Below are 27614 nucleotides of genomic sequence, written 5' to 3'. Positions count from 1 at the left end.
TAGTGTCTGCATGACACATGGAAAATGCTCAGTAAATGTTAACAAGTTATCATTACCTTTGATCAACAAACAGTATAGCTGTTTTTCTGTTCTACCCAGATTTGAAAAGGGATATCCAGACACTGATAGATTATCATAAACCCTAAGGATATAGAAAACTCGCCCCAGCAAAGCTCCCACACACCCTGACTTAGAGACAGACATGGTCTAGAAGACCTGGCCCAGGGTCTGGGGTGCAGTGGTCTCCCACCATCCCTGCTGGTTCCTGGGATATGAACCCAGCTCGGCCAGCTTTTGCCTTTACTGCTAAAAACGCCCTCCTACCTCAGTCGAGGGTTTGCCTTGGTCGCTTATTTCTCAGCTTTAGCTCTAAGCTAACACTTTTGAACCCATTTTACTGCTCAGCTCCCACCCTTATTACAGTAAAAATGGTCACACACACAGTGTTCTGCCCACCAGGCCTGCTGGACCTTAACTGAAACCCGCTGTTCAGCCAAAACATACATAATTATTGAAGCATTATTTATACAAGTGGTTCATTCATTTATGAAGACTTTACATTTTGAACAGGACACTAAATGTCCACAGATCACTTAACTAAAAATCACATCTTCTCATATGTCAGTTCATGGCCACACACAGTACAAGTCTTCCGGTACATGTCATCCTCCAGGCTTTCTTCAGCCCCATATTCATGTTGATGAGCAACTGTTTCCTTTTTCCATAGACTGCTTCTTACCGCTCGCCGTAACTCTAAGGAAAAAATAAAAGCCAACTGTTCAGTGGCGCTATTGAGCTGAATTAAAAATCCATTGCTTTTCAGCTGTGTTTAACCAAATATGGTCTATGCCTTAATTTTATAACAAGTCAAAACTAATGATACAGATTTGGCAGGCCTACTTTCTTGCCTCACTAGTTTGGCCTGTGGAATCATTTTGAAAGATTGAAACAGGAGGTTCAGAAATGGGGTATGTGGATTAGAAGAACAGCAAGAAACTACATTCAGAAGACACGCAAAGAACAGTTTAAGCAACTGACTGTAGAAAGCAGGATGCCAAGAATGCGAGGGGAACCAACTGGGATGACTGAGGACAAGGATTTAAGTTCCTGATAGTCAGGATCTGCTTCTCTAAGAGGCAAGTCAAACTCGGCAAGAAAACTAGAAAGCCAAGAACCCAGCCACTCTGCTGATGTTTCACCTTAGAAAAGCTGCTCCTGCAACTGACCTTATGTCTGCTGAATTCTTTATTTTACAGAATGACAGCAGTATTTTAGGAGACAAGTTGCTAGTAATTGTTACAAAGTACAACAAATAAAAGAATCACTGGCTATTAAGAGCTGGAAAGAACTAGAGAGTTATTTTACTTCATTTTATTTTGCAGGTAGGAAAAGTGAACAAAGATATGAATAGCAGGGGAACCCAGGTCATGTATTCCAATGTTGAGAACTTTTCCTACTACATCATGCAAAACAGCATTTTCACAAAGAATCATGTTGGATGCTCTGAAAAGCACCCAGGGCATGCTAAAGTTTGCACTGCATGTTACCTGAAGAAACCAAATACTTTGTGTTAATTAGAAACTAAGCTAATAACATCTCAGTTTCTAGTTTAATGAATAAAAAGCAAATTTTCTCTACTCTGACCAATGATCCAGCATTGTCTTTGATGGCCCCCCTACCTAAGGGAGAGCATGATCACTACCTTCTATGATCTCAACCTTAAAAATCAAAGTACACCAAGTAATCACACATTTTCTTTCATCCATTTTACTATAAGTAGTATCAAAATACCACTTGAATCTTTTTATGTTTAGCCTTTACTATATCATATGGATAAGCAAACAAACAAGGCTAAGTATCAGGCACTGTCCTAAGTACTTTATATAAACACATCCAGTCCTCACAACACTTTGTAGCAAGTACAGCTATCACCCCAGTTTCACAGATGAGAAGACTGGCACACAGGGGCTACGTAAGCTGTGCCCGAGGGCAGACAGGCAGAGGCACAGTGCGGCTCAGTCCGTGTTCTTCGCCACCGGGCTGGGCTGCCCTCCCATAGCGTCCAGTAGGAAAAGCGCCCTATCTCAGGCTACTTTCAAGCCTCAGGGCACACACGTCTAGATAGTGTGTATCTATCATGTTCTTCTAAGCTCTGATCTTTATTCCTATATCCTCCCATATCCTGAAGAACCTTATTTTAAAGTGGGATATTTTAAAATAAAAAACAGTATGCTAACCAGAACTGCACAGATACCTCATGGTTTCAGATAATGACAAGATGATGTTTCTGGTCAAGTTCCAGTACCTACTTTTCAACTTTGTTCTGATGTAAAGTATTCCGGCCACTTCTCCTTTACTACCCAATGAAGACAATCTCAAAATGTGACTGCATGCCAATCACTAAGCTAACCTCTGCCCCATTTGAGCATTCTGTGAACTTGAGAGATAAGAAAATTGTTCTCTTAACACTAAAAGAATACTTAACAAAAATATACCTTACTATCCATAATTGTCACAACTGAACATAATGTTTTATTCTGACTTCATGGCTTTTCTTCCCCATTCTTCAGCTAACCTCAAGGTCTATAATGACAAGAACAAAGCCTGTCTTTAGGACATTCCTGAAAAAACTTGTGCTAGAGAGGAAGTAATAAAAAAAAATTTAATAAAAACCTGCTGTCTCATTTTTTGCCACTTTTCTCCACCTGAACAATCTAGTCCTAAAGCCATGAGGAGGAGCAAGTAAAGCCAGCATCTGTGGTAGGGTGGGCAGAGCCCAAGAAAAATGAGGAGGGTCTCCTAGAGAGGAGGCAGCACGTGAAGGGGACTTGGTTACATTCAGGAGCACCAATCAAATAACTACACATATTATAAAGGATAATGGAAATCAGGCTTCTGACTGTCAGAGAAAGGAATTACAAATAAGGAAAGGGAGAAAATCAGAATAAACCCTAAATTCTGGATTAGAGCTGGGTGTGAACTCAAGGTTTCAACTATACATTATAGATATATAGTGTATACATATTGGCCACCTGATGTGAAGAGCTGACTCACTGGAAAAGGCCCTGATGCTGGGAAAGATGGAAGGCAGGAGGAAAAGGGGATGACAGAGAATGAGATGGTTGGATGGCATTACTGACTCGATGGACAGGAGTCTGAGCAAACTCTGGAGTTGGTGATGGACAGGGAAGGCTGGGGTGCTGCAGTCCATGGAGCTGCAAAGAGTCAGACACGACTGAGCGACTGAACTGAACTGATACATACGTGCGTGTTTTGAGCTAGAAAGGTGTGCTCAAAGAATATGAAGACACGCCAAAAGGACACAAGAGCTGGTATGGAGAGGCTTCTGTTGGCCTAAATCTGAGGCAATTTGAACATCAAAATAATTGAGGGCAGAAATTAACCAAAAGCCACTGAGAAGAACAGGAATTAATGAATCCATACCAGTAACAAATAAGCAGGGGAGACGATGCTATCAGGGCTGACCTCCAACTGTTAAATGTGGAATCAGTGCTGAAGTCAGAAAACAGTCTTTGCAGCCATCATCCTAGGTTCAGGCAAGAACCACCCATGGATGGATGCTAAATTAAGGGGAAGTATTGAACAGAAGCAGGCACTTACATGGTCTTACAGGACTTTTGCCTATCAAATAAAAAATAAATACATCACCACTAAGGGCAGATGGATATCACATGCCTCCAGACGTGATACCCTGGAAAAGTCACATCAGTTGTGTACTACCCAACCTGAAATGAATAACCTGAATCTGACCATCAGGAAACATCAGAAAAACCCCACATGAAAAACATTACTGCAAAAAAGATAGGCAGAGGAAGGGGAAAGACTTCTTGAAAAATGCCAGTGTCATAAACAACAAAGGCTATGAAAATATCCCAGAATAAAGAAATTTAGAAAGATGTGGCACCTAAAGACAATACCTGGTCCTAGACTAGATTTTACTGGATGAATAAACCACACAAGACGTAACTGGGTCAACTAACAAAACTGGAATAAGGATGACTAAGTAAAAACACAGATACTAAACTTTCGTAAGACAATCTCCCTATTCTTTGGAAATTCACATTTTTAGTATTTAGGGATAAAAAAGGCTGGCAGTGTACACAACCTACTCTTAAGCGGTTCAGAAGAGGAAACGTGCAGAGAGAATGCACACGGCATGAAGTGCCAACAACGGTAAATCCAGGTGGAGGATATGCAGGCGGCCCTTGTGCCACTCTTATCCTTGCGATTTTATGTAAGTTTGAAATCATTTCCAAAGAAAAACGTTTTTAAAAAGACAGGCGCTGGATTGAAGGGACATCCACTGGCCAAATTTGGGCATTAAGAGGAATAATGGAAAGAAGTACAACAAGGCCATACACTGTCACCCTGCTTATTTAATTTACATGCAGAGTACATCACGAGAAATGCCAGGCTGGATGAATCACAAGCTGGAATCAAGATTGCCAGGAGAAATAACCACCTCAGATAGGCAGATGATACCACTCTTAAGTGCAGAATGTGAAGCGAAACTAAACAGCCTCTTGAGGGCGAAAGAGTGAAAAAGCTGGCTTGAAACACAGCATTAAAAACCTAAGATCACGGCATCCAGTCCCATCGGTTCATGGCAGACAGAAGGGGGAACAGTGGAGGAAGTGACAGGTTTTGTTTCTTGGGCTCCAAAATCACTGCGGATGGAGACAAACCTATACAGCATATTAAAAAGCAGAGGCATCATTTTGCCAACAAAGGTTCGTATAGTCAAAGTTGTGGTTTTTTCAGTAATCACATACAGATGTGACAGTGAACCATAAGGAAGGCTGAGCACCAAAGAACTGATGCTTTCGAAAAACTGTGGTGCTGGATAAGACTCTTGAGAGTCCCTTGGACTGCAAGGAGATCAAATCAATCAATTCTAAAGGAAATCAACCCCGAATATTCACTGGAAGGATTACTGCTGAAGCTGCAATACTCTGGCCACCTGACATGAAGAGCCAGCTCATTGGAAAAGACCCTAACCCTGGCAAAGACTGAAGGCAAAAGGAGAAGGGGCTGGCAGAGAAGATGGTTAGACAGCATCACTGACTCAATGGACACGAATTTGAGCAAACTCCTGGAGACAGTGGAGGACAGAGGAGCCTGGCGTGCTGCAGTCCCTGATGTCGCACAGTCAGACACAACTTCAGTGACTCAACAACAAAGAATGGACAGACTGTAACACTGACTTGAGAATAAGAATCCATGATTCCAACTGCTACTAAAAAAAAGCTCTTCTTTCCAAAAGAAGCCAGATAATAACTATAGAAATAACAGAAATACAAAGTCACCAGTTATATTTACTCTAATAATAACCAACTCACTCAGACAAGATGCAACCTGTGTGCTAAAACCACTGAATGAAACTTAAGGAATGAGAGATTCACACAGTGTTGAGTCACCCCACAGATTTTCTATTAATTATAAAGGGGAAGGGTCCCTTTACAATGGGGAAATCCGGAAGATACTGCCTGCCTTAAGTGATACCACGCGTCTCCTAGGTGACTGATCCAAATATAGTCACGAGAAAACAAACTGCTAATAAATCAGATGGAGGGACATTTCGGAAAATGGGTAGCCTGGACTCTTCAAAATTATAATAAAAGAAGAAGGCTGAGGGAAAAAAGAGACTCTGGATATGTATCATCCTTGATGGGCCCCTGGATCCAACAACTGAAAAGCTATGAAGGACATTGGAACACCTGGGGAGAGACCACATAGATTACATGCTGGGTAACAGCATTATATTAATGTACAGTTTGAGTGGTATTTTTTAGTCAGTAGAAAAATGTCCTCGTTTATAGTAGATAAATGCTGAAGTATTAAGAATCACAGTGTCTGCAAATAACTCTTAAATGGCTCAGCAAAATGTGTGTGTGAATGAATGAGAAAAAAGCAAGTGGAAAAATGTCAACATCTGGTGAAATAAAGCATTTGTTTAATTACGGATTAGTAACAGTTTTTCACATTTCTTCATTTAAGCAACTTAAAATTTCGGAAAGTAGAGGTCAACTACTACTGCTGAGATTGACAAGAGGGTAGTGAGGTCAGAGACTAGCAGACTGAGAGAAGGTCCGCTAGGCCTCAGGAGAGCTGGGGAAACCCTGGGGGTGGAGAGGGGTGTGCCAGGCAGGCCGGAAAAGCCTGAGACTGCAGGAGACAGCAGCAGTTTGCCATGTTCCCGCCTCCTGGTCCCACTGGCCTAGAATTCCACAATGCAACGAACTGTGGACTACTTCTGTTGGAAGGTTCCAAAAATGCTCATGGTAACCATCAGTCTTGCTACTGCCTATCTTCGGAGACTGCTTCTATTTTTTACCCAAAGACATTTTCCCCTAAATGCTTGTTTCAGTGAAAAATATATTTTATACCACTCTAAAATTTGTATTTCATCCAGCTTAGTACCTTAATTTTGCAAAAGAGGCAGCCTGTATTCAAAGAAGCCCAGTGCTGCTTATGAGGTAGACTCACAATAAAAGAACCAGTGGAGGGAGACCAGGGGCTTCGAGATACCTGATGGGACCCAGGGCAGGAAGTTCGGACACAGGGTGCCCGCCGGTAACTAGAGGGGGAAAATCGCAAGGAAGTAACAACACATAGAAGCTTTGATTTTACTTTGTCCTCCAGAAACCAAGGATAGGAAACTGTGTCCTTCCAACTCTCCCGAGAGAAGCCCCCAAATACCCATAAATATAACCACAGGCCTAGAATGTAAAATGTTCACAAACTGAGAAGGAGCCCCCAAATACGATTTTCTTACCCACTTCTTTTGGGGAAAAAAAGTGGACACTAACAAACGATGAAAAGTAATCATTCTTTTTAAGAAGGCTAACCTCTACCAGTATTAAGAGAAAGCTGAGTATAACTCTAAAGAAAAACTTTACAGCCACCTTATCTGTGGACAGGAGCTGTGCAAACCCAGAATGTTGTGTATTTGCACCAGTTCAAAGTTCCATCCAATATCCAGGCGAACGCATTTCGCCTTTATAAAAACCTAGTTAAACTAAGCACCAGGGATGCCATCATTTCTACTTCTGCCTTCTCAGGTCTAAGAGAGTCAATGTGAATTTGAACAATTTGAATTTGCCAACGAGAAAATTCTCTTTCACTTTATCTAAATTTATACATACATACACACACACACCTTATATACTATCTATAATTTTCTTCTCTAGTAAGATCAAGTCTTTCTCAAATTGCTAAAGGAGAAGACCATATTCTAAAAGCAGGTAAATGTAATCTCTTACCTTTCTATAAAGAAGTAAACTTTGTGTCAGCATCTTTGTGGATCAAAATCAGAAGGCCAAGAGGAACCAGGTTCCAATTCTTTCAACTAAAAACACTTTCAGACTCGCTCCTCCTCCTCTCTGTCCCGAGCCTTCCGAGCAAAGTGCACAGCCAGCCCCTCGTCTAACCTCTAGTGTCTACGCCACTCCCAGCCCTCTGCGGCCCAGTCAGGCGGACAGGAACATCTCCACCAACCTCTGAAGCAAATCAACAAGGAGAAGCCATAGTTAAAGCAGGCACGGCATGGACCTCTGCACATTAAACACCAGAAGACGATGGAATAATGCTTATACAACTCGGAGAGAACTCAGGTTTTCAAATGCAAGAGAAACAGAAAAACATTCTTAGATTTGTAACAGGGTCTTAGAAAATATACCCCTCTAGTAACCACTTGGAAAAATTTCCTCAAAAAACATGCTTCATCCAAACAAGGAATAAACTAAAGAAACCAGTCGTAAGAGCTCCAGGAAAAACTTCAGGGAAAATTCAAAATCTTCAAGGATGAGAAAAATGCACAGTAGTTCATCTGGTGGTTAATAGCAGAAATTTAACACAGTGAGAAATGTAGTCAATTATATTTGAGTTTATACTTCTTTTAAAAATTATCTAGGCTAATTGTGTAAATCTTGAAAGAAATGTTCTATTCATGCTATTTAGTAGGTGTGACTATCTTAATAGAACTGTTTTATTAAAAAAATTAAACAGATGCCTTTTGTTGTCAGTCAGATCATCAGAATTCAGCCGCCTTTAGAGAACATCTTGACCAAACTACAGAAACAGTATCTAAGTAAAATTACAGACAGACCTTTTTCAAAAAGTATTTTACTCTGAAGGTACAAGTTCCTAATTCCTTTATCTGTTTATTATTGTCTATGCCAAAAGACCACAGCTGCTGCTGCTAAGTCACTTCAGTCGTGTCCGACTCTGGGTGATCCCATAGACGTCAGCCCACCAGGCTCCCCGGTCCCTGGGATTCTCCAGGCAAGACCACTGGAGGGAAGTGGTTTAAAGAGGCAGCTGAAAGGGAAGAGCTTACAAGATTCAAGGAGCTGGGGTTAACAAAAGCCTGAGGCTGATATGTGATTAGTCTATAAATATGCCCTCCTCTCTCACACCCCTTAAGGTGTCACCTTACCCCTCCCATCGAGGGACTCCCTGATGCCGGCAGAGAGGAAGGCTTGGGGCAAAACATGGAAGAGATTAAAGAAAAGGACCAAATTCAAAAGAAGCCTTTCCAAATCCTCTCAATTGGCCCCGCAGGTATTTTGGAAGACTGTGGTACAGCGGTGGCTAATGTGGGGATGATTCTTCAATGAAATCCTCTTGCATGGCACAGTCTGCTATAGGAAACCTCTCTACAAAGCCATAAAAATGTGCTTACTCTCTGATTCAGCAAGTATGTTAAGTAACTATAATTTATATAAAGATGTATTTATCATGAGACTACCTGTCTTAATAAACTTCTTTTAAATTCAACTTTTTTATTCTTCACTGTTAAGTCTATCAATTTATATATCAAAATTTTCATTTGTAATCAAAATTAAGAATGTTAAAATGGAAACTTGAAACACACCTAACTCTTCTTCCCCGTCCCATAATTAAAGAATAAAGTAATAACTGGCAAATACGTGAACACTTATACCAAGTCCAAGGATATATAAGTGAATTTTTTACCTGCCTCCATTATGTAACATCTATCGGGGAAAAAAATGAAGCTTTTCTCTAGAGTACTCTTTCACAGCAGCATATGCCGAGCTGCCCCGTTCTTGTAACAGGTTTAATACCGCGTGGTGGTGGTACCTCCGGGACAGCACTCTGTCCGCGTTCTTGTCTAAGCAACTTACATATAATGTCTCAATGATTCCTTACAAAAACTTATATAAGGTGGGTGGTATTATAATCATTTTTATAGTTGAAGAAACTGAGATACAGAGGTAAAGGGTCGATAAACTGTTTATGAACTTCATACATCTCCAATGGTGCTTCCATTTTTATATAAAAAAAAATTTTAAGGGCCTATGCACAAAAAAGAACTGGAAACATAGACATTAAACTGTTACTGATGACTGTCCCTGGGTAGTAAAATTATGGGATAGAAAAGTTCTTTGTAGTTTTCTAACTTCTCTGTACAGCACATGAATTACTCTTATACTGAAAAGGTGGAAAGCAGTCCCTCACAATAAGAAGCAAAGTAGGCTGACATTCCATTTTTTTTTTGGCTCTTTTGTTTGTCTTTAAGACATCTCAGCTATCTTCATTCACCCTCCAAAACCTCTTCTCAATCCTAAAAAATAAGCACAATTACTTATGATGGCCAAGACACTCATTTTAAATGGATCTATTTAGTATACGTATAACCCTGTATATACAGAGAACGTATGCTGTCTGTATAAACTAGACACCCCAGTGGGGCTCCACGGCTACCGAGGAGCACGTGCGCCTATTTATTTAAGCCTCTCTGGGGCTCCTGTGCCATAGCAACGGGTGTTCTCTGCGCTCCTCTGACACCCCATGTGCATCGCTAGCCCAGCATTTACCACATCAGGATAACTTGACCAGTTCTTCTCCTCTGATCTACTGTGATTTCGGCATCTGTATTAGCACTGTGCCTGGGACACAGTAATTGTTGGATACACTAACGGACAGATGGACAGACAGACTTCTGCACATATGCATACACGGATGGATGGATGGACAAATAAATACAGAGACAGATGGACAAAGGAGGAGAGTAACACAGACGGACAGATGCATGGTCAGAGGAATGAATGCAGACTCTCAGCCATGAAATCTTGGCTCCAGTCCCAACTTTCCAGCAACTGTGTAACAAGTCACTCTACCTTTCCAGGTCTTTTTTTCATATAAAAATAAAAATGATTAGACAGACTATCTGACCTTAGAAGGTACCTTCTAGTTGTTAAGTCAGATGACTAAGACTTAACGACATTGCCCCTTCATGTTAAGCGATTAGAGAGGTTTGCTGGTAGAAATCTTCACTTTGGATAACCCTGTGGGTCATATTTAAGACTGAATTGATGCCAAATCCTTAACCAGAGGCACATCCCTGACCCTAGTACCATTCCTATACAAAACCATGATTCACTTTAAGATGAAGGCTTACATGCTTTTTTAGAATTGCAGTATTGTGAGGTTTGGACTCAAGACTTTCAAACACCAACCTACCCAAACTTTAAGCCTTTTGTTCTTAAATTTATGGGAAAAAAATAAAATTCAATTGTATCTTTAAACTGGAAGAACTCAGCTAAAGGCTTTTTGCGAAGCAGCAGAGCACAGTCCTTCATGATGTAAATGCAGCCACTTACCTTTTACTTTTTTATCAAACTTCTTCTGTTTCATTTTTTCTCGATTTTTCTGTCGAACTTCCTTCGCTTCTTCTAATGCTTCCTGACTACCCCAAACTTCAAGAGACCTCTTCACAATCTGGAATACAGAATCCACATTTAAATTAGTTGTGATTCACTGCTGTAAAATAGTTATAATTATTAAATCCATAGGTCCCAAAGAATGATCAAGTGTAATTTTATAAATATTTATTTGAAATTTAAAAGGTTTTACATATTGGCTAAGGAAAAAAATCTAATAATATCTGTATCTAAACTTATGAAACCCTCAGTAAATAAATGATGAATCAGATTACATACACGTGAAGCACAATAGAATCGGGGATGCCTGTGTATATAAATAAAGCTGCCCTCTGAGTGCCCTTGCTTTTTTGTATTCACATGAATCAAAGATTTGATGAATTTTGGCAGGATCACCAAAAAAAAAAATTGCTACCCAATTAGCTATAGCAGATCTAAATATGAGGTCATCTCTCAAAATCTCCCATCATAGGAAATCAAACAATGCTACTCTACTTCTGAATCAATAACAGTTTACATCCATTCAACTAATTTCTGATCTTCAAAATATGAATTTTTTTTTACAACTTTGGTAGCTGAATGATCTAAAAAGTCTTTATTCTGGTTTAAAACCTTTGAATTTAATATATCTAAAATACATAAAATATTAAATATTATAAAGAGTATATACATAAAAATACTCTTTGCAAACATTTATTTACACTTAGGGAAATAATACACACACTGAGAGACTACTCAAGATATCTCTCACAATATGTTAAGGGGACCAAAATGTCCATCAATGAAGCCAAGATGAAATTTCTTAACACAAAGTGATATGTACTGTTATTTCATAAATTCTAACATCACATTTCCCACAATTTAACATCCCTGAAAATGCTGCATCGCTAATGTAGTTAATGGTATTTTAACAACTGAGTCAAAAAGTGGTTCAGAAAAAAAAAAAAAAGTGGTTCAGAAGAATTGGACTCTGAATGTAAGGAAGTTCAGGAATACCTTAATAAATCTGTGGTACCTGCATTTTCCTTTTGAAGTACACACAAGCATGACTTATAGCAAAAGGGAAAAAAAGCTACAGTAAATCTAATGACACTAGTTCAGTAAAATAAAAGCACCAAGTGGAAAGAGAGCACTGGGTCTGTTTCAACACCAGGACTTTTATTTTTAATGGTGCATAAAATAACAGTGAGTCTTTTAATTAACAGTGTCTAACACTTAGTGAAAATTCAGTATGTTTGGTTTTACACATGCCTTCTATATTAGAACATACAGGATTTTCTCGTATATTCCAATCAAACTGTGCTCGAAAGCAATGCCTCCCAGCATTTTTTACATAATGGCATGAAAAAGAGTGTTATTATATGTGTACCATTCTGGGGCAGATACAGGAAACTGGAATTAGATTCTAGGCATTTGGGAAATTCCTAAATATTTTTTTATGATTTTATTTGGGGGGTGGGTGGGCAAGGGAAACATGGGCTGACTTCTCTATTTCAAGCTTTCTTTAGTTTCCAAATGGTACTTCTAACATGACCCAACAGTAATATATTTGCTCCAAACTGCTACATCAAAAACATAATAAGTAAACATGTTATTTAATGTCATTATGTATGACTATGACTCATGCAAAACAAAAAAACAAACAGGATCTTTTTAAGTCAGTAAGTAAAAACTAAACTAATTATAACTAGTTTGTTGCTAAAACGTCACCTAAACGAAGGTTTAAAATGACTGAACATAACTTATTAGAGACCTGTAATTTTAAGTAGAGTTTCATATCACCCCACTGTGAATGATGAGGATTCTTCTTCACAATAAATTTAAGAGCTGGTTCTCTTTTTTCTAAATCACAGTCTTTCAGAAGGTATTCTTCTTTTGCTTCTGTTTTAGTTATAAGCTTGTGTTTATCATCAGCATCTCTGAAAACAGATTAAGTCCATCACATAAAGGAAATAAACTTTCAAGTGGCTCCAAAACCTAGGGGCATACATGCCGAAAGAAACACAGAAATGCTTTTTCCTAAAACTCTCATGGTCAGATGAGCAGCATAAGAATTCCAACAGAAAAATATTTTATTAATTCTGAGAAGCTGTGTCAGCAACAGGTCCATGTTATTTAACCTTTTAAGAATTTCTTTTTACTTAAGTTCCTCTTTTCCACAAGGAATTAGAAAAGACATGAGTACAGCAAATATAAATGATGACTAAGAAAATATAAAGCTTAAAGTCAGGATATAAGGAATATAAATACACAAGGTCCAACTGCACCAAATATAGGTGAGTTTCCAGTTGGCTCTTTCTCAAAGCCCAGGTAAAAATGGAGACACAGACAATGACATAGCTCTTCTCATTCACTGGTTCTCCATCTACATGCTAGGTATTATTCAAGGCACTCAGAATAAAGGAAATAAAATAAACCTTGTTTTCATGAAACTTACATTCTATTTAGGAAAAGACAATCAATAGCAAACATGACGACAGATCAAAGTGCTATAAAGTAATACAAAGCACAATAAAGGCATAGAAATTTCCAGAGACTGGGTAATCAGAAAAGGCCAGTGGTGAGGGAGCATTTGAGCAGGGCCTTTAAGAAGTCAGAGAACAATTCCGAAAAGCTGGAGAAAAAATATCTCTAGCAGAGAGAAGAGTAAATGCAAAAGCTCTAAGACAGGAGTGTGCTTTGCAAATGGAGTTCATAGCAAGAACGTCAGTGTGACCAGAATGCTTAAAGTTAAGTGATGGTGAGGAGTGATGGGAGATAAAGTCAGAGATAGGCAGGGGTCTTGTGAGTAATGGTGAAGACAATTTTATTCTGAATGGATTCAGTGCAGCTCAGTCCAGTCGCTCAGTCGTGTCCGACTCTTTGTGACCCCATGAACCGCAGCACGCCAGGCTTCCCTGTCAATCACCAACTCCCGGAGTTTACTCAAACCCATGTCCATCGAGTCGGTGACGCCATCCAACCATCTCACCCTCTGTCGTCCCCTTCTCCTTCTGCTTTCAATCTTTCCCAGCATCAGGGTCTTTTCAAATGAGTCAGTTCTTCACACCAGGTGACCAAAGTATTGGAGTTTCAGCTTAAGCATCAGTCCTTCCAGTGAACATCCAGGACTGATCTCCTTTAGGATGGACTGGTTGGATCTCCTTGCTGTCCAAGGGACTCTCAAGAGTCTTCTCCAACACCACAGTTCAAAAGCATCAATTCTTCAGTGCTCAGCTTTCTTATAGTCCAACTCTCACATCCATACATGACTACTGGAAAAACCACAGCTTTGACTAGATGGACCCTTGCTGGCAAAGTAACATCTCTGCTTTTTAATATGCTGTCTAGGTTGGTCATAGCTTTTCTTCCAAGAAGGAAGTGTCTTTTAATTTCATGGCTGCAGTCACCATCTGCAGTAATTTTGGAGCCCAGAAAAATAAAGTCTGACACTGTCTTCACTGTTTCCCCATCTATCTGCCATGAAGTGATGGGACCGGATGCCATGATCTTAGTTTTCTGAATGTTGAACTTTAAGCCAACTTTCTCACTCTCCTCTTTCACCTTCATCAAGAGGCTCTTTAGTTCCTCTTCACTTTCTGCCATAAGGGTGGTGTCATCTGCATATCTGAGGTTATTGATATTTCTCCTGGCAATCTTGATTCCAGCTTGCGCTTCATCCAGCCCAGCATTTCGCATGATGTACTCTACTGCTGCTGCTGCTAAGTCACTTCAGTCGTGACCGACTCTGTGCGACCCCATAGACGGCAGCCCACCAGGCTCCCCCGTCCCTGGGATTCTCCAGGCAAGAACACTGGAGTGGGTTGCCATTTCCTTCTCCAATGCATGAAAGTGAAAAGTGAAAGTGAAGTCGCTCAGTCATGTCCAACTCTTAGCAACCCCATGGACTGCAGCCCACCAGGCTCCTCCGTCCATGGGATTTTCCAGACAAGAGCACTGGAGCGGGGTGCCATTGCTTTCTCCGGTGAACTCTGCATATAAGTTAAATAAGCAAGAGCACAATATACAGCCTTGATGTACTCCTTTCCCGATTTGGAACCAGTCTGTTCCCTGTACAGTTCTAACTGTTGCTTCTTGACCTGCATACAGATTCCTCTGCCTTTTCTAAGTCCAGCTTGAACACCTGGAAGTTCACGACTCATGTCCTGTTGAATCTGAATGAATTAGAAAGTGTTAAGAAGCCTTGAGTAGAAGGCTCCGGGAGAAGAGACCGATGGAGCAGAAGTGGGAGGAGAGGCCGGTTAGACGGCTGCACGCGGTGGTCCAGGTGAGAGCCGCTGGGGGACCAGCCTAAGGCATGACGGCACAGAGAATGGGAAATGATCAGATTCAGGGTACGGCTTACGCCCTTAAACACAGAACCAGATGGATCTGGAATTAAACATGGAATACCAACCAATGAATGAAGCTGTCCTTTACTCCAACAGTGAACCCTGAGGAGGTACAGGACGGGGGGCGGGGGGGGACAGTTAATAACCAAGAATGACTTCAAGATGACGAAATAATTTGGAAGTACAAACCAAAGGAAGGAAAACTATCATTGTATGAATTCTATCGTTGTCAAGGATGTTGGAAAAACACAGAACGGATGGCTATATTCCCAATTATGTTTAAACTTCTCGAGTACTTTTCCAGACTGCTACATGTGCCGAGCTCACTCGGTCACGTCCGGCTCTTTGCATGCAGCCCACCAGGCTCCTCTGTCCGTGGGATTCTCCAGGCAAGGATACTGGAGTGGGTTGCCGTTTCCTGCTCCAGCAGACTACTACATAACTTTAAGCTGATGATCACTGGCTTCCATTTTCTCATGGAAAAAGGCTACATGCGGTAATTTAGTTCCTGAATGCTATCTGTACTTTAAAGAGAGAACACTGTGGCCCTTAACCACTGTGTGCATCGATGACATTGTTATGCATAAACACTGGGGACAGAGTTTATGATTCATAATTCCAACGGGTACCAGAACATTTCCCATCACTGATTATGAGACCAGAAACACCTCCCATTCTATCTTCCAAGGATTCTACTTGGCAACAGGTCGATGGTGCCGGCTCTCAACATCTGCAGCAGGGACTCTGCAAGGGCAGGTCCACCAGGCATATGAGCAGTTGATCTGGGGCTGAACATAGAAGTGGGCGCAGGGAGCAGATAGGAGGCTGCGTGAGAACCCAAGGCGGGATCTTCAGGTGTGAAAGACACCAGCACAGGACCTGGCTGAGGTGAGCAGGAGGCACAGAACCGACAGAGCAGTGAGGGGCAGCCGTGGTGATACAAAGAAGAGAGAAAGGCCAGGAGAGAAAAAGGAATGACGGAAGAATCTGATTCTTCCTCATCTATGCTCTCCCCTGCCAATTCAGGAGAACAGAAAACGAATGGGAAGGAGGTGTTCTGAGCACCAGCAGGGTGGTTACACTCTCCTCCTCTCACGGAGGTGCCAGTCCTCTAACCAAGGTGGTCCCACGGCGGTCAAAGAGAGAAAAAGACAAATGGATCCTTCGGGGCGGGCTAAGAGAAGGATTAGGAGCCTGCTACTAAGAGACGGTTAAAGAAAAAAGCAGAAGGACGTATCCACGGCAGACCCAGGCCGTCCTTCCTACTGATGTGGCATGACTGGTAAGCACAGGCTTCCTGTATTTTTTTGGCAAAATGGAAAACACAAAAATCTTAGGAAACTCTCAAAACAAAAAACAAATTATGAAAATGTTGAATCCAAATGGATCAAATCATTATTTTGCCCTAAACCAACATGCAAACGTTAAACTTCAGTAATTTAGAACATGCTCTGAAATAAAAATAAGTACCTGCAATTATCACAAGTTGCCAAATCAAAGTGGTTCATAAGGTAAGAATCCATGAACTCTTTACCACATTCTTCACATATAACATAATCAAATTCCATAACAGGTCCTAAAGAATGGAAAATTCATTCTTAAGTTCCCTTTTTGTGTGTAATTAGAATACATTTTCCTCTATTTTATTAGCTTACGAAATGTATTTTATGACTGATACAAATATATTTACATATGACAACATAACACTTGAAGTAATCTTCCATTTATTAAAAAAATGTTTAGAGGAAAAAAGAAATGAGAAAGGAAATAATGTAAAGGAAAAAATTATCAACTCGTTCAGTACTGTTGAACACAAACCACATGTAAAGTACTTTGTATTAGTAATACTTCTGTATTGCTGCTATAACAATTTACTACAAATTTAGGGGCTAAAATAACACAAACTTATTTTATCACAGTCTGGAGTTTATACGTCTGACACAGGTCTCAGTGGGCTAGAGGCAAGTTGTTGGCAGAGTTGCGCTCCTTTCTGGAGGTTTTGGAGAGACAATCTATCACCCTGCCATTTCCAGTTATAGAGGCCACCTGCATTCCTTGACTCATGACTCCCTTCCTCCATCTTCAAAGCCAGCAACTGTAGCTTCTTATTTCACTATGACTTCTCCCATGATCACATCTACCCCAGACTTTCTCCTGCCTCTCTCCTACTTTTAATGATGCTTGTGATTACAGCTGGATAACCCAGAATAATCTCCTCACCTCAAGGTCTTTAACCTTAATTTTATCTGCAAAGTGCCTTTCGCTCTGTAAGGTAATAAATCCACAGATTCCAGGGTGATTAGAAGGTGAGCTTTGCTGGGGACCATTACTCAGCCTACCACAATACAGATGACAGCACAAAGATTAGTCCCAAGGTGGAAGCAAGGCGGGTGAGCTGCTGACACATAAGGGAGATGGACATAACATACAGCACAGAAAAGAACAATGAGCAAAACAAAAGTAAAGAAGAGACAACACAGAACTCACTTTCAAGTGGGAAACTCCCTCCATTCCACCTCCTACCAGCAGACTAAATGGCTTCCTCTTCATCTATCTCCACCACTACATTGAAAATCTCTAAAGGGTAGAGATTGTACTTAAGCTATACAACCTCAACACCCACTATGGAAACTACTCCAGGTAAAGTAAAGCAGAATTTTTAAAAAAGATTTCAAATACCCAGCTAAGGGTCTTTATCCTGTAGAATTGTTTTCTTTTTATCAGCAAATCTGAAAGTTTTACTATTAAGTCTTTAGGATGACGGCCGCTGCCCACCCCCAACTCTGAGAACTGCCACTAGTCCCAGTGGGAAGAAAGATGGAGTTGTCATTTGTTTGTAATTCGTTCAACGTATTCCCATCACTGCCTCTCCTTACCTACTTCCAACACAAGAAGGTCAATTAACATTCCAGCACTTCTTAATCTCACTAATCTCCAAGCCCTAACCAAACCCAAGTTACCAGATGTATGATTTGCAAATATTTTCCCTCATTCAGTAGGTGGTCTTTTCGAAGGTTTCCTTTGCTATGTGGAAGCTTTTTAATTTGACCCATTTGTTTAACAGTTCTGTTTCTTTTTTTAAAATTTTTAAAAAATATATCAGCTATAATTTATCTAAAGCTTTATTTTCAATTATGAAGGTTCTGCCTCTATTGCCTCTGCTTTTGGTGTCATATCCAAAAACATCATTAGCAAGACCAATGTCAAGGAGCTTTTCATGTTTTCTTCTAGGAGTTTTACGGTTTGTCTTATATTTAAATCTTTCATCTATTTTGAGTTATTTTGTATGATGTTAAGACAGTGGCCTTATTTCATTCTTTTCCATGTGACTGTCCAGTTTTCCCAACTCCATTTATTAATGTCCTTTCTCTACTGCATATTCTAGGCTCCTTTATCATAAATTACCTGACCATATGTGTAGGCTTTTTCTGGGCTCTCTCTTCTGTTCCACTGATCTATGTGTCTGTTTTTATGCCAATATCATATTTATTTTCATTATGATGGCTCTGAAATATAATTTGAAATCAGGGAGCATGAGGTCTCCAGTTCTGTCCTTCTTTCTCAAGATTCAATGGCCATTCAGGGTCGTTCATTGGTCGTGTGAATTAAAAATTTTTTCTATTTCTGTGGGAAAATGCTATTGGAATTTTGGCCGGGCCTGCACTGATTCTGTAGATTGCTTTAGGTACTCTGGACATTTTAACATTAGTAACTCTTCCAACCCAGGAGCATAGAATGTCTTTCCATTTAGTTGTGTCTTCTTCCATTTCTGTCTTAACAGTTTTCAGTGTACAAGTATTTCACCTCCTTGGTTAAATTTATTCCTAGGTATTTTATTATTTCTGATAAATAGGCAGTTGTAAATAGGACTGTTTTCTTAATTTCTCTTTCTGATAGTTCACTAGTAGTGTACAGAAATGCAACAGATTTCTGTGTATTGATTTTGTTTCCTGAAACTTTACTGAGTACATTTATTAGTTTACACATACACATGTGTATACACATATACATGTTTCAGAAATCACGAGTTCATACCCATGATGGATTTTAATCTATCCAATTTTGATCCATTCCCATAGGGTTCTTTCTTGCCTTCTCCCATTCCATATTTGTATGCCCCTTCTTCCACAATGAGAACCCTGGCTCCCAACATCAAGAAATACATTTGTCTATTTGAGCCAATAATACATCTAAAATAATCTCAAAACTGCTTCCCTCATATCACTCTATAAAATGAGTTCAGGAATGTTGCAGTTTTTCCCCTTACCCCACCGATCTCAAACTGAGGATATACTGTCAAATACTACGCTCATAAATCATGTGGACTAGTTCCTTCTGTCCTCCCCCTCTTCAATATGTGTTAATGCATTTGGAAAAATACATCCGCTTGTTTATTTGCTTTTAGGTTGTTTACTGTTTCTATATATGTTAACTTAACTTTTTTTAAATATGTAAACTTTACCAGGAGTATACATACTATTGGGCCAGTTACCCAACTGCTGCGAATCGGAGAGCTGGACAAAAGTTTACCTCCAAATATATTCACTGCAGGAATAATTATTAGAATAGAGAAAAGAAACAAAAGAGCTGCATTTAAATGAACCATGGTACAGCCATCAAATGGAATACTATGTAGCCATTAAAAAGAAAGCTCTGAAAGAATATTTGAGAAATGGGGAAACCACTTTTCCTCTAAACATGAAGAAAGAATGTGCTAAATTTTATCTCTTGCATTCAAGACCCTCATTTCAACCTATCAAGATAATTTTAAGTATTTATTCTATCAACCTATTATAAGACCAAGAGCATCAACTCTAAGCATATAAACCACATTTTTAAATGAATCTGCCAAATTTGTTTAATTTTTAATCTACTAGCAAAACCGCCAAATTTTATCATTCTTATGAAGTCCACTTGCTCACTGACTAAATGTGCCATTTTTAACATCAGTTTGCAAAAAATCATGCCTGTTATTCAAAACGACCAGTCTAGATATCTGTTTTTTGAAAACCCACTTTACCTGGTTGATGAACAACTTTTCCAACTGTATGTTCTTCTTCCTCCACCTCCTCCAGGATGAAGCCTCCTCCCGTGTCAATTATCTTTGGGGCTGCTTTTACATTAGCCACGCCTACAAAAGTAAAGAAGTGGTCAAGAAATGAACCAGGTAAGCCCGTATGCTCCCCTGTGTATAAACAGGAACTTTCAAAAATTTACTATATCTCAAACAAGACAAGATGTCCACTATTACCACTTCTATTCAACATTATACTGAAGGCCCCAGTCACTGTAATATGGCAAGAAAACAAGACAAGCATAAAGGCTGAAAAGGGTAAATCAGTATTTATTCACAGATGCTGTGATTATGTAATAGGGGACATCCATAAGAATCTACAATTAGAATTAAGAAATAATACCTAGGAATAGATGTGTAAAACCTCTATACTGAAAACACCACAACAGAAATCAAAGTCACTTCTCCCCAAATTCACCTAAAGATTCAATGTGATCCCAGTAGGTACTTGCAAGTGTGTGCTGGGGGTGAGGAGGAATAATGGGAGCTGACAAGCTGATCTAATGCTTATATGCAAATACAAAGAACAGAGAATAGACAAGATAATCCTGAACAAAACTAGAGAATTTACACTACCCAGATTTAAAGATTTACTACAAAGCTTCAGTAATTATGACAGTGTAGTACTGAAACAAAGACAAAGAGACCAGTGTAATAGAGTCCTGTTAATAGATCTCCACATATTTACAGCAAAGGCTTAACTTACCGCAAAGGCTCCAAGGCAATTCAGTGAGAAAAAGATAGTATTTTCAATAAACGATGCTAGGATTTATGACTAAGGCACTTCTACAAAACAGTGAGGAAAAGATGGTCATTCCAATAAATGAACTTTGACTCTATCGCATACAATATACACAGAACAATTTTTAAATGGATCACAATCTTGAACATAAAAGGTAAAATAAAGCTTCTAGAAGAAAACATAAAAAAACTTTATGAACTTGAGGTAGCCAAAAACTTCTTACACATGACATACACATATCCACCATAAGAGAAAAACTGCTTAATTGAACTTGACTGAAACTATTATAACTTCAAATTTTATCAAGATGGTGGAGTAGAAGGATGTGCACTCATCTCCTCCTGCAAAAGCACCGAAATCTACACTAGCTGTTGAACAACTAGGACAGGCGAACACTAGAACCCACCAAAAAACACACCCCATGTCCAAAGACAAAGAAGCCACAACGAGAAGGGAAGGAAGTTTACAGAAGCCTCTTAGCCTCATTCACCAGAAAGTGAAAGTATTGATCAGTTGTGTCTGACTCTTTGCGATCCCGTGGACTGTAGCCTGGACAGGCTCCTCTGTTCATGGAATTCTCCAGGCAAGAATTCTGGAGTGGGTTGCCATTTCCTTCTCCAGGGAACGTATGTATAAGACCATCAGAAGAAGAACCACAATCCCACAGCAGCTAGAACAAAAATCACAGGACAGAAAATCAGGATGAAAAAGAGAGTTATGTCCCAGGTGAAGGGACAATATAAACCCCCTGGAAAAACAACTAAATGAAGCGGAGACAGGCAACCTTTCAGAAAAAGAATTCAGAATGATGGTGAAGATGACCCAGGACCTCAGAAAAAGAACGGAGAAGATGCAAGGAATGCTTACCAAAGAGTCAGAGGCACTAAAAACACACACACACAGATGAAGGATACCTAGAAGGAATCAACGGCAGAATAACTGAGGCAGACGAATGGATAAGTCACCTGGAAGGCAGAATAGCGGAAATCACGGCTGCAGAACAGAATATAGAAAAATTATGGGGGAAAAAAAAAAATGAAGACAGCCTAAGAGACCTCCGGGACATGAAACACACCAACATTCGCATTATAGGGGTTCCAGAAGGAGAAAGAGAAAGGACCAGAGAAAGTATCTGAAGAGATAATAGTTGAAAACTTCCCTCACACAGGAAAGGAAATAGTCAACCAAGTCCAGGAAGCAGAGTCCTAGGCAGGATAAACCCAAGGAGGAACACACCAAGACACGCAGTAATCAAAGTGACAAAAATGAGAGACAAAGACAAAATGTTAAAAGGAACAAAGGAAAAGTGACAATTAACATACAAGGGAACTCCCATCTGGTTACCAGCTGATTTCTCAACAGAAACTCCACGAACCAGAGGGAACCACACGACATACTTTAAGTGTTGAAAGGGAAGAGCCTACAACCAAGAACACTCTACCTAGCAAGATTCTCATTCAAATTTGATGGAGAAATCAAAAGCTTTCCAAACAAGCAGAAGTTAAGAGAATTCAGCACCACCAAACCAGCTTTACAACAAATGCTAAAGAAATGTTTCTAGACAGGAAACACAAGAGGAGGAAAAGACCTACAGAAGATAAACCCAAAACAATTAAGAAAATGGTAATAGGATCATATATATTGATAATTCCCTTATATGTAAATGGATTAAATGCACCAAGCAAAAGACAGACTGGCTAGGCAGGTGAAATTGTTCAAATACACACTTCCACTTACCACATCACTCTGCTTGACCTCCCAAGCTGTATGTAATTATTTTATATTGTTAAGTTAATCTTGTTCCCATTATGGCTTACAACTGTAACTATCTTTTATTTTTTTGTCTGGCTATTGATTGTGAAAACTGATAAACATCTTTTACTATTGTGATTGGTCAACAGAAAAATAATTCTTTGTCACCCAGACTACCATTTAATAGAAAAACCCTGTAATCACTTTTTAAAATCCAGATGCATATCAGAATTATCTTGGAATTTTTAGAAAAATACAAATGCCCAGTATTGTTTTTCTTCTCCAAAGCTCCAGATATGTCTCTAACGAGCAGCCATGTTTAAAAACAACTGGACTACATGATGATCTTTTACTTTTATCTAGTTTGTTTCACATTTTCTATTTCATATTCAGTGCTCCCATTTCATTTAATTTTCCAATTCACTGTAAGTCAACTCACTTCAATAAAATACATAAAGGAAAAAACCTCTATTCATCAAAAGACACCATTATGAGAGTAAAAAGACAAGATGAAACCTGGCAGAAGCTATTTGCAATATGTATATCTGACAAAAGACTCATATCCAGAATACACAGTGAAATCCTATAAACAGGCGTCCCTGGTGGCTCAGATGGTAAAGAATGCTCCTGCAGGAGACCCCAGGTTTGATCCCTGGGTCGGGAAGATCCCCTGGAGAAGGGAATGGCAACCCACTCTAGTATTCTTGCTTGGAGAATCCCATGGACAGAGGAGCCTGGCGGGCTACTGCTAAGGGCTCGCAAAGAATCGGACACAACTGAGCAACTAACACTTCCACTTCAGTAAAAGAAAGACGGAGCCTTAAAAAAAGGCAAAAGCCCAGAAGGGAAACTTCACAAATGAAAACACGCAAATATCCAGTAACCACAAGAAAAAAGTCTCACTATCATCAGAAATTAGGAAAATACAAATTAAAACCATAATGAAACACCACCACTCCCACCAGAATACTCAAAATGAAAAAGACTGACAACACCAAATGAGGATGTGGTATTGAGACTCTCATACATTGCTGGTAAGATTCTAAATTGATATAATCACTGTTTGGCAATGCCTCAGTTCAGTTCAGTCGCTCAGTCATGTCCGACTCTTTGCGACCCCATGAACTGCAGCACACCAGGCCTCCCTGTCTATCACCAGCTCCCAGAGTTTACTCAAACTCATGTCCATTGAGTCGGTGATGCCATCCGATCATCTGATCCTCTGTGGTCCCCTTCTCCTCCTGCCCCCAATCCCTCCCAGCATCAGGGTCTTTTCCAATGAGTCAGTTCTTCGCATCAGGTGGCCAAAGTATTGGAGTTTCAGCTTCAGTCCTTCCAATGAACACCCAGGACTGATCTCCTTTAGGATAGACTGGTTGGATCTCCTTGCAGTCCAAGGGACTCTCAAGAGTCTTCTCCAACACCACAGTTCAAAAGCATCAATTCTTCGGCGCTCAGCTTTCTTACAGTCCAGCTCTCACATCCATACATGACCACTGGAAAAACCACAGCCTCGACTAGACAGACCTTCGTTGACAAAGTAATGTCTCTACTTTTTAATATGCTGTCTAGGTTGGTCATAACCTTTTTTCCAAGGAGTAAGGGTCTTTTTATTTCATGGCTGCAATCACCATCAGAAGTGATTTTGGAGCCCCCAAAAATAAAGTCTGACACTGTCTCCACTGTTTCCCCATCTATCTGCCATGAAGTGATGGGACCGGATGCCATGATCTTAGTTTTCTGAATGTTGAACTTTATTTAAGCCAACTTTTTCACTCTCCTATTTCACTTTCATCAAGAGGCTCTTTAGTTCTTCTTCACTTTGTGCCATAAGGGTGTTGTCATCTGCATATCCGGGGTTATTGATATTTCGCCCAGCAATCTTGATTCCAGGTTGTGCTTCATCCAGCTCAGCATTTCTCATGATGTATTCTGCATATACTAAAGCTAAATATACATTCCCCCTAGGAGCCAGGATTACATTTCTAGGTATATACACAAAAGAAATGTGTGCATATGTCCACCATAAAACATATATCAAAATGCTCACAAATGTTTTCCTTTTAATAGCTCCAAACTGGAAACAACCCAAATTTCCATCAAACAGGAAATGGAAAAACTAAAATGTAAATGTAAAATGTAAAAATGTAATAACATAAAAGAGTACTATAGAACATAAAAACGAACAGATTATCAATACATGCAACAACAGAGATGAATCTCTCAGGTATTACTTTGAGCAAAAGAAGCCAGATACTGTATGATTCCATTTATATAATGTTCAAAAACAGATGGTACTAATCAAATCTGCAGAAGAGTAGTTACTTCTGAGGGTGAGTAACTGACCAGGAAGTGACAGTAGGGAAACTTCTAAGGTTCTGGAAGTGTCAATACAGTATATTGATGCCATGGTATTAGACACGAGCACTCACACAGGTAAAATTTAGATAAGTGCATTTTACATTAATGTATAACTAATTCTTTAAGACACAGAGGTATTATTCTGCTTAAATCACTCCCCTTCCCTGGCCTCAATTTCTTTTTCTATTATATACTGGGATTAGAGTATAATAAACCTCTTTCTACAGTTAACAGCAATTTTCATATTTTACTATACCGCCCGTCCATCTCCTTATATCCCTGCATTAGCCTGAGCGCTTTTATGTCTGTAATTCTGAAAAATAGTTTAGCATTCCATGAATATTTACTGACTGGATAGAAAATGTACCAGAATATGATTTTGATTTCATGAATGTCATAAGAAGAAGGGAAGCTGTGGTTATTAAGACTATAATTAGAGCAGGATCCTGAACAATGCTGCTGCTGCTAAGTCACGTCAGTCGTGTCCGACTCTGTGCGACCCCACAGACGGTAGCCCACCAGGCTCCCGCCCCGGGGAACAATGCTAAATCAGGCCAAAAACCAAGCCCCATTTCTCTCCATGGCTGTGCCTTGCACTTCCCCAGGCCCTCAGCACTACTCCTAGCAACACATTCTAAGCAAGTTCTTCTCAGTCTTTTTCAAGGCGTATGTCACAGCACACACAGAATATGAAAACTATACATATGGAAATAAAAGTATTACAAAGAACAAAAATCTCAGCACCTAACTCGAAGCACAGATTGTCTATAATGCTACAACACAGTTCAGTTCTTTGGTAAATGCCCAAGAAATCTTACAAGATATTCATGCTGCCTTGCTTTCCTTTATCAGACATTTAATACCACTTTATGCTCTACTTTCCACCCCTGTCCCATAGCCATTTTACACATTTAGAAATCTTTATGGAATCATGAATATGAATTAATCCATGCAGATGAAGAACATTTTGTCCTGACCCTAGAATGCTTAAAAGTGGTCAAAATGTGCAGATTCCATGTCAGTATGAATGAATACAGACATGCAGCTAGCTCTTTTCACTCTTCCTTTCTTCTGGCTGATGAGAGGGGGTAGTAGATGACACAGTTCTGACTGAGCTCAACTGCTCAGGTAGGGTTGGACACAGGTTTAGGAACACAGGTGCTTCACATTATAGAGGCAGTCCTGAAGAACCACATGTCAACCAAACTGTACTTCTCTGGGGAAAATGATTAGTTGACCCCACTGGAGAATTACATGATAGGCAAAGAGATAGGCAGCCAAGTGCTGCTCCAAGAAAAGGGAAAGATGAAATCCAAGCAAGAATAACAGCCCTTCATCTAACAGTGACAGAAATGCCTAGTATAGCAGAAGCAACTAGTGAGCAAGGAAGGGCCCTGAATCCAGGGTCAGACGACCGGAGTTCTAGTCCTGATTAGCCTTTGCACTTACAGGGATGAACCTGAGCAAACCCCCTTTCCTTTACTGATCCTCAGTTATCATCTCAGGACAACACGGATACCAAGCCCTGCCCTAAAGACCTCCAGGTTAGCTGTTTGAATCAAATGAGCCAATCTGAAAAACGTGAAGCACAACAGGTGCACTCTGCTACCCCCACGAAGGCAGGAGCTAGGGTCTGTCTGCCCCCAGCGCGTAGCAACCACTGCGTATCAGCCCGTGTTATACGGATGCATGAAGGAGCTGGCGCAGGACTACTCCTCACATGTGCTGCAAGGTCTAAGAGCTTTACACAAAGACCACCCCCGGGACCCGCGGAAATTGCAGGAAGAGAGCAGAGAGGGAGAGCTGAGACACTGGCTGGCACCTCCAGACGGCGAGGGAGGCTGCATCCCCAAACTAAGGACGGTGGCTGGACCGCCCAAGGCAGGGAGGAAAGGCCAGGGCTGGGAGTCAGGGTCGCCTTGTGGTCGTGGACAGTCCGCAGGGACAATGTCCGACGAGCGGATTCCCCTACCCCCTCCCCTACCCCTTCCACCCGCCCCGGCCCGGGACTGCACCAGCGTCTGCGCTCAGACGCGAGAGGAGGGACGCCCCGTCCAGGATGCGCCCCCGGCCCCCAGAAGAGAAGAGGCAGGCGCCGCCAAGGGCCCAACGACCTCCAGTAGTTGCAGCTCCCGTGGCCGGGTAAGGCCGGGCCGCCAGCCGGGCCTGGCGCAGCATCAGCGCCCGCTGCCGCTTCCGCTCGATGCTCGCCCGCACTGAGGCAGGCAGCTCCGTTGGTTGTTCTGAAGCCGCCGGCTCCGACGAAGCTTCCCCGGCGGCGGCCATCTCCAACCTGCCCGAGGGTCCGCGGCTCTAGCTCCGCGCACGCGCACTGGTGGCCCACAGCGCGCCCAGGGCTCCCCCTCGCGGAGCCGCCAGCACCGCCCCCTAGAGGGAGCGCACCTGCGCAGTCAGAGAAGGAAGTGGGGGAGGAAAGGGCGGGGCGTGAGGTCTGCGCACGCGTCGGCGCCGAAACTTCCTGCGGGTTCCTAATCCTGCGCGAGAGCCAGTGCGGAGATCAGTGATCAGAATCTGGTCATCTCTGAAATAACAGTTTCGCTTGGTAGTTCAGAATATGGGCTTTGGAGTCGGTTCAGTTGCTCAGTCGTGTCCGGCTCTTTGTGACCCCATTGACTGCAGCACCCTAG

At 40.8% G+C, this 27614-nt stretch overlaps 1 protein-coding gene across 2 annotated transcripts; it reads right to left on the bottom strand.

Moving 5' to 3' along the window:
• Window positions 1-530: 530 nt before the first annotated feature.
• Window positions 531-27358, bottom strand: XPA (XPA, DNA damage recognition and repair factor). Of its 2 annotated transcripts, XR_006272958.1 has the most exons (7): window positions 27081-27358; window positions 20058-20168; window positions 16508-16613; window positions 12460-12625; window positions 10647-10764; window positions 7284-7520; window positions 723-753 (listed from the first exon to the last, which is right to left on the bottom strand). XR_006272958.1 is itself a non-coding variant. In XM_043487005.1 (6 exons), exons 1-6 carry the CDS (start codon window positions 27250-27252, stop codon window positions 605-607), a joined length of 822 nt encoding a protein of 273 aa, XP_043342940.1. In that variant the 5' UTR covers window positions 27253-27355; the 3' UTR covers window positions 531-604. The 2 variants fall into 2 exon arrangements, 1 of the variants encoding a protein (XP_043342940.1); XM_043487005.1 differs by lacking the exon at window positions 7284-7520 and having other exon boundaries at window positions 531-753; window positions 27081-27355.
• Window positions 27359-27614: the final 256 nt, after the last annotated feature.

This window comes from Cervus canadensis, chromosome 14 (genome assembly GCF_019320065.1).
Source record: "Cervus canadensis isolate Bull #8, Minnesota chromosome 14, ASM1932006v1, whole genome shotgun sequence".
Taxonomy (NCBI): Eukaryota; Metazoa; Chordata; class Mammalia; order Artiodactyla; family Cervidae; genus Cervus; species Cervus canadensis.
The sequence above is the reverse complement of the archived record's forward strand: the minus strand, read 5'-3'. Positions and strand labels throughout refer to the sequence as shown.